At 43.4% G+C, this 7,707-nt stretch overlaps 1 protein-coding gene across 4 annotated transcripts in view; it reads left to right on the forward strand.

The window, feature by feature from the left end:
* Positions 1–7,429, forward strand: part of GLRA1 (glycine receptor alpha 1) — a 99,688-nt gene extending 92,259 nt beyond the window's left edge. For 2 of the 4 annotated variants that reach the window (XM_017875724.1, XM_017875725.1), the window contains 2 exons: positions 793–939; positions 6,981–7,429. In XM_017875724.1, the coding sequence (XP_017731213.1) occupies positions 793–939; positions 6,981–7,271 (438 nt within the window). In that variant the 3' untranslated portion in view covers positions 7,272–7,429. Of the gene's footprint in view, positions 1–792; positions 940–6,956 lie in introns of all 4 variants that reach the window. The other 2 variants (XM_017875723.1, XM_017875727.1) reach the window with 2 other exon arrangements.
* The last annotated feature ends 278 nt before the right edge of the window (positions 7,430–7,707 follow it).

Here is a 7,707-nt window from a genome sequence, read left to right on the forward strand (position 1 = left end):
TTTTTTGTATTTTATTAGAGTCGGGGTTTTCCAGTGTTAGCCATGGTGGTCTCGATCTCCTGACCTCGTGATCCGCCCGTCTCGGCCTCCCAAAGTGCTGGGATTACAGGCTTGAGCCACCGCGCCCGGCCGGTAACAGATTTTTGAGGTAATGAAAATGTTCTAAAATTGACGGATGATGATGGTTGCACACATGTGTGAATATTCTAAAAATCGTTAAACTGTACACTTTAAACGTGAGAATTGTATGGTATGTGAATTATATCTCAATAACACTTTTGAACAATGCCACAAAACTTGCTGTTCTTATTAAGATTCAGCTGATTTTCTTGAATAAATGTTGACAGGACTGATATAAGCCTTTGGTAATTAGTGGAGGTCTGAAAAGTTGGCACTGACAATTTTTTTCCAGTGTTCTCATTAATTTTTTGGAGGAATGTTCAGGTCCTTACGATGTAATTTTTGCTGACATCCTTCATTCACTTTTAATGCTCAGTACAACAGTTTGTTCCGATCACCCTTAAACAAAACACAGCATTCTGTTCTAAGTGATAATGCTAAATATACCACCGTCCTCTCTTTAGTACTCTCATAGGCACCATAATCTATTTACCCCAATATTCTTTCCAGTCTGTTTGATGCATTTCTCTTCTGTTTTCCTCTCTACTTCCACCCTAATAACCTAGCTGAGGAGCAGACAGCAGTGGGTGATGTGGGGAATTACTGAAGAGCTTAATGTTTTACACTCCCCTGCTCTCACCTCCCTGTGTTTCTCCTCCACCCCCACTCTAGGTGTCCTATGTGAAAGCCATTGACATTTGGATGGCAGTTTGCCTGCTCTTTGTGTTCTCAGCCCTACTAGAATATGCTGCCGTTAACTTTGTGTCTCGGCAACATAAAGAGCTGCTCCGATTCAGGAGGAAGCGGAGACATCACAAGGTAGGCCTTTGGGTCACTGCCTAAGGAGGGACAGCTGGTAGTGAACAAAAGATTTCTAAGCAGTCTTGTCTTGTGTTATTTGTTTCAATGGTCCACCCTTCTCAGTGTGCAAGGCAGGTTAGAAATAGGAATTAAAGACCTAGAGGTCTCAGCTTTTCCTCCCATAAATAATGCCCTAGAGTTGGGTCTATAGGCAGTCACTCTTCGAATCGTAACAGCAACACTACAGAAATTATCAAGTTATACCTAAAGCCAGAACTAATTAATTAGAAGCTGATGGGGTCAAGAAAATAACTAACTATAAACCTAAAAGATTGGGAGATGTCCGTTGGCTTTTTTCTGCAAGCCTGCATTGTTTTAATAGGCTTGATTCCAGAAGACAATTGCACCACAAAAGGTGAGATCTTAAAGTAGAATGCCCAGGTTCAGGCCTTTGCTTCCTGCCTCCAGGAAAGAGGCAACAAGCAAGATCTCCGCCAGAGTGGGTTCTCTCTCCATATGAGGGATTGAAAAAAGGAATATTTGACAGGGCACCTCTGAAAAGTTACCAACCTCTGTTCACAAGGTTGTGCACTGACCAAAGAATGCTAATGGGGAGCGTGCAGCCTGCTGGAGCAAAATGCTCCATACCCTGGGTCCATAACTAGTTACCCAGAAGATCCAACCACCCTGGCTTTTTCCTTAGTTCTTCAAACATACACACAGGACTTTTAATATCTTGTTCTCTTTCCCTGTACTGCTCTTCCAGTACACTGTGTGTCCTAGCAAATGCCATGTTCTAATTGAACTCAATTTCTAAACTTCTAAAAATGTATTCTGATTTAAAAGCATAAATTCAATGATGTGATTTTTTAAAGCCAATCTCTTCCACCAAATCGCAAGCACCATAAAAGCAGAGACCGTGTTTGTTTTTGCTCCATGCTCTATCTCTGGTGCCTAACACAATGCCTAACATACAGTGAGCATGCAATAAGTATTTGTTAAACAAATGAACAAAGGGATAAACAAACGATTAGGTTGATGCAAAAATAACTGCAGTTTTGGCCATTAAAAGCAATAAAGAAGAAGCCTCCAGACAGAGTCTGAAGTTTTTCCAGTGACAGATTAGGGCAACCAGGGACCCACACACTATGACCTGTCATAGTGTTGCAGGTCACAGCACGTACCTGCAATGTGCCAGGTCCCACAAGCTTTAGACTGACCTATTTAAAATCATTGTCTATTAGTCAGTAAAGCTCAAAAATAAAATAAAACAAAACAAAATAGTTGCCTGCCCAAGCGCAATGTGCTGTGACAAAGGACCCTGCCTCTTAGTTTTCTTTAGTATGTGACTTCGAGCTAGCCTATTCTTGGGCCCAGGTTCTCCATGTGCAAAGTGCATATAAAGGGAAACTCTGGTGAGAATTAAATCAGGGGATGCCAAAGTAGCTTTAAGTTTTGTTCCTGCCACACAAGTGCCAAGGATTAAAATGATTACATATACACACATTTCCATCAGTATGTTTCTTAAACATCAGCAATCTGATTCAATTAACTTCTGGCAGTTTACCACAGGGAGGAGGCCGACATTCCAAGACAGAAGATGTCCATGGGAATTAAGATATCACCATCCTTCTAAACTACATTAAGGAGGAAATTGTCTTGGGTTCACCAAGCCATATAGAACTTCTTAAATGACCCCTAGTTTTAGTTACTCTATATTGTCCATTTAATACCTAGCCTCTGATGCTTTAAAAAAAAAAAAAAAAAAAAAGTCTAATTAAGAAACTGGCACGATGGCTTGTGCCTATAATCCCAACTACTAGGAAGGCTGAGGTGAGAGGATTGCTTTAGCCCAGGAGTTCCAAACCAATGAGGGCAACATAGTGACTTTGTCAAAAAAAAAAGAGAGAGAGAAAGAAAAAGAAAAGAAAAGAAAGAAAAGAAAAGAAAAGAAAGAAAAAAAAGAAAGAATGAAAGAAACTGACCAAACATAACTATCTCTGGGATTTTATTTTCCTCTTCTCCCACCGCCCCATAGACTAGCTGCTTTTGTAATTTTGTCTGCTAGAGACAGTTGTTAAAAACACTAATTTGAAAAGACCATGTCCAAGATATTTTACTAGCACCAGCCCTTTTGATTGGGCACTGCACAGCTCCAACAGATGCTGTTTGCATGGACTAAAATGAGAATGGAGCCTCCTAAAGATATATAGTATGGTGGGCCTATGGTACTTTCAAAGGCTGCTTCTACCTTCCCCAAATATCTACCAGTTTGACACACTAGAAGAAAACAAACACTATCTCTCTGGCCAGATAAAGTGTGAATAAGGCCACTAGCTAGATTTGATCAGATTCTCCTGCTCAGTTCCCTCCTGGAAGATACCTCAGCAATCACCCCATCCACTCCTTCCATGCAACTGATGAGGGAGACCCACAATAGCAAGGCCAAGTCACCAGTATCATGAGGCACTGCTGGCAAAGGCAGGAGAGGTGCTGAAAGACCCGAGACTCTCCTCCAAACATTAACCATACCACCATGAGTTCTCATCTGTTCATCAGTGTGTCCATCCTGAAGCAGATAAAAATGGCCCTGCATTTACTAGATCTTAAATAAAAACTAAGCCTCATTCCAAGGCAGAGGTCAAAAACTAGTAGCCAGAAGGCCAAATTTGGTGTGCAAATATCTTTACTTTGGCCTGGAGTGTTTTCAAAATCTGGACTAAGGGGTCAGCATTTAAAAATCACACTTCTCGCTTCACTAGAAAAAAATCACAGCATCCAGCCACACTGGGTATGCTTCCCATAAGGTACTGGTGCACTGGAACTGCCTTTAGGTAGGGAATGCATTTTCCAGTTAATACCATCCCTTCTAACCAGGGACATTTTTCAGCCCCAACTCACTTTACCACTCACATTTCTCCTGCCTGCCTCCTTGTATGCATTTGAATTAACGTAATCTCATTCATAAGGGCTCTTAAGTTGGCCCAAATATCAGAAATTACAATGATACAGAATTAAGCTCACTATAAAGAAGAGTTTCCTTTGGAGTAAGTCGCTCTGGAAGTGATTTGTACACTAGAAGTGTACAAGTTTCTTCTGCAGAAACCTCTCTTTAACAGGAAGTTTGCAGACAGGATTTTAAGTCCCAGATGGTGACTGGAGAAGAACTAGCTACATGCCTGAATTTCCCAGAGCCTGTGATCTTGGCCAGCTTTCCCAACTCCCACCATCTTCCCATGTTGCCTCATTTATTGTGCAGAAAGCATCTGGTTCTCGAATTCTCTGGCCGGCCTCCTTAGGCAAATTATTAGGAAACCATATCTGTGAGCACCAGACTCAGCAGGCATACTACTAGCAACCTCCCTGAGTTCCAGAGTACACTACCAGATTTCCCCTGCTCCAGCTCCAAGCGGCTCTAGATGCAGTTGGGCATGCATTTCCTGCCACCTGCTGGTTCCAATAAGAATAGCAAGCCTTTTATCAGTCATTCCTAGGAAATTTTTCTCCCAGACACAGTATGAAATTGATTATCCTCTAGCTAGATGGGGCCTTCAATCCAAACCTCTACTCTTTCCATTCCCATGTTTAACAGATGAAAGGCAAAGAATAATTCACCCAAAGCAGCATAAAAAGTTAATTTGGTGCTTCCTCCTACCTAACTAGGTCCCAGTTTAAAATAAAAAATAAAAAAAAACAACACCCCAGCTCCAGCAAGGGGAGATTTTCATTGAAATGCAATAGTGTCAGACTTAGACCCCCTTCTAAGTACTAGGTCCAGCAATTTGGCCAGCTCCCCCCAGCTCCTCTCCTTGGCCCTGGCATTGAATCTTCTACTGTTGCCCTATTCATAGACAAGTACTTACTGAACACCTGTTTGCCAGGCACTGTATGTAGCATATCCTCTTCCTCCTCACTTCTGCAGTGGTGTTGGACAAGATTCATTCATTTTCCAAGGATTTCTTAAGCATTTACCATATGTCTCAAACCCTTCTGGTGCTAAAAATACAACTCCATTTAAACAAACAACAACAAAAAAGGAAGCTAAAGCTGGTTAAGACATACAAGTAAACATTTGCTCAACAAACATATACCAAATTTTGAGCTTATGAACCTGGGACTATGTTCATATGTTCAGTGTTGAGAGTGCAGTGAACATGACAGACTTTGCCTCTACTTTCATGGAGCTTATAATCTAATAAGAGACAGATGTTAATGAAGAAATTACCATACAATGTGATAAGAGCTTTAAAAAAAGACGGAGATATGTACAGAGAGCTTATAGAGCACACAGCAGGAACGGCTAGCCTATACTTGGGAGCTCAGAGAAGGCTTCTGAGGAAAAATTAGGTGAAAGAGGAGTTGGAGCCAAGAGATGGGGTTGAGAGTGTGTTCTAGGCAGGGAGAACAACTTGCACAAAGGCAAGAAAGCAACTCAATAAAAGAACCATGACATTTTCAAATATAAGGAAATACTTCAGTGACCAAAGACACCAGATAGAAATGGCACAAGATGAGACTGGAAAAGCAGGCAGGGTCCAGGTTCTAAGGCCTTGTTTATCATGTTCAGGATTTTAATTAACCTGAAGTCAGTGGCAGCCTATTAAAAGGTTCTAAGCAAAAGATGACCAAGATCTGTGTTGTAACGACTCAGATGGGTTGGGTGGGGGGGCAGATTGGAGGGTGGTGGGGGCAGATTGGAGGCTGTTGCAATGGTGGGCTGGACACAGTGGCTCACACCTGTAATCCCAGAACTTTGGGAAGCCGAGGTAGGAGGATCTCTTGACGCCAGGAGTTCAAGACCAGACTGGGTAACATAGCGAGACCCCCATCTCTACAAACAAAATAAAACAAAACAAACCGGAAGGTGGCCTGTCCTACAGTAGAGATGGAGAGGTACCAGTGGATCCTATACTGAGTTTCTTGTTCTCTGTTGGCCAGGTCCTACACGGGAACAAGCAGAAGATGGTGTTCCTTTCCTTAAAGCATTATCTAGGTGGGCAATGTGAGCTGATAAAACTTCCCAGTGCCAACACTGAATCAACAGCTCAGTTGAGAACAAAACATTAGACTCTCAATTCCTCCTCAGAGCTCACATGCAAAGATAACAAAGCTGGACATGAGGAGAACAGACAATAGGGCCTCCATGATTCAGACCAGGGCAAGACCACCATGACCTGGGAAAGGGATGAACTAGAAGGATCAGGGCAGCAGGCATTTTGGTAGTGAGCATAAGGAAGGGACATGAGAATGCACAAGAGAAAATGTACAAACAAACCTGGAGGGGTGCAAAGTATCTGGCGGGGGAGAAGGAAGGCCTAGAAAGGTAAGTTGGAGCCAAATGATGAAAGGTCTTGAAAGAAAACTTAGTAAAAATCCAGAGGTCTGTCTGAAGTTACAACTGCCAGGGATGTGGGAACGTGGAGGCAGGAAGAAGCTGTGGCTTCCCTGGCTTCTAGAATGGAAGTGAGGCCCAGAGCTCCTGCTCCATCCTGGCCCATAGCCATCCCCCTTACCACCCACTCCTGGGAGCTATTAATTGGGGAATGGGATGGGGAAGGGGGCAAGGAAGCAACAGAGGCAAAGCAGGGGATCTCTCCAAATTGTCCTCCGAATTTCTAAGTAAAACCCGGTACAACCTTGAATATGTTCTCAATTATAACCTCTGATGGTCAAAAGAAACTTGTGGAGTAGTGGGGAGAATCTTATCCCCCAGGTAGAAGAAAAAATGAAATAAAAATTCCCGAGACTCACAGAAGGAAATTACTTGCCTATGGTCATACAGCCAGCAATTTATACAGCTGGGACTTGAACACAAGTCTCCAGACTCTGAACCACATTCCTATCCCCTGTTTTGCACCTGTTTCAGCAGGCAAGTGGCGCCCCTCTATAAGGCAGAACTCCCCAGCCAGCCAAAAAGCCTCCAAAAACCTAGAGTGATGCAGTCTGGAAAGCAAGGAGAACCAGATGGGCATGGCCTGGCCCCCAAAGGAGTGCCTTGCAGGGAGGGTGCCTAGCCCCTGTCTTATTTTAAGTAGAGCCCCATGTTGAATCTTTTCCAGGAGGATGAAGCTGGAGAAGGCCGCTTTAACTTCTCTGCCTATGGGATGGGCCCAGCCTGTCTGCAGGCCAAGGATGGCATCTCAGTCAAGGGCGCCAACAACAATAACACCACCAACCCCCCTCCTGCACCATCTAAGTCCCCAGAGGAGATGCGAAAACTCTTCATCCAGAGGGCCAAGAAGATCGACAAAATATCCCGCATTGGCTTCCCCATGGCCTTTCTCATTTTCAACATGTTCTACTGGATCATCTACAAGATTGTCCGTAGAGAGGACGTCCACAACCAGTGAAGGGTCTGAAAGGTTGGGGGAGGCTGGGAGAGGGGAACATGGGAATAGCACAGGAATCTGAGAGACTAAGGAAGAGAAGGGGAAGAGAGGGAGGGGACACACTTAACTCTCTCTCTACAATATGTGCAATAGCAAAATGCAGTGATGCATGAATTTTACAATGTGGCACTATTTAACCTCGGGTGGGCTGTGGGCGGGGGGTCAGGAGGGACTTTTCTAATATAGGAACTGAGGGCTGGGAAGAAGGGAGGGGGTAAAGGCAGGGGTAGGGATTGGGGAAATAATAGTTTTCAAAAATCTCAGTCCATGGCTGTGCAGTTTTCCTGTTGGGAAGGAGAGCGCAGTCTGCCCCAGAGCAGAAAGAAAGCAATGTAATATATGATATATATTCATGCTTAATATTAATGCAAAACCACAAAAACAAAAGATTTGTTTC

This window comes from Rhinopithecus bieti, unplaced genomic scaffold, assembly GCF_001698545.2.
Source record: "Rhinopithecus bieti isolate Rb0 unplaced genomic scaffold, ASM169854v2 scaffold_7673, whole genome shotgun sequence".
Taxonomy (NCBI): domain Eukaryota; kingdom Metazoa; phylum Chordata; class Mammalia; order Primates; family Cercopithecidae; genus Rhinopithecus; species Rhinopithecus bieti.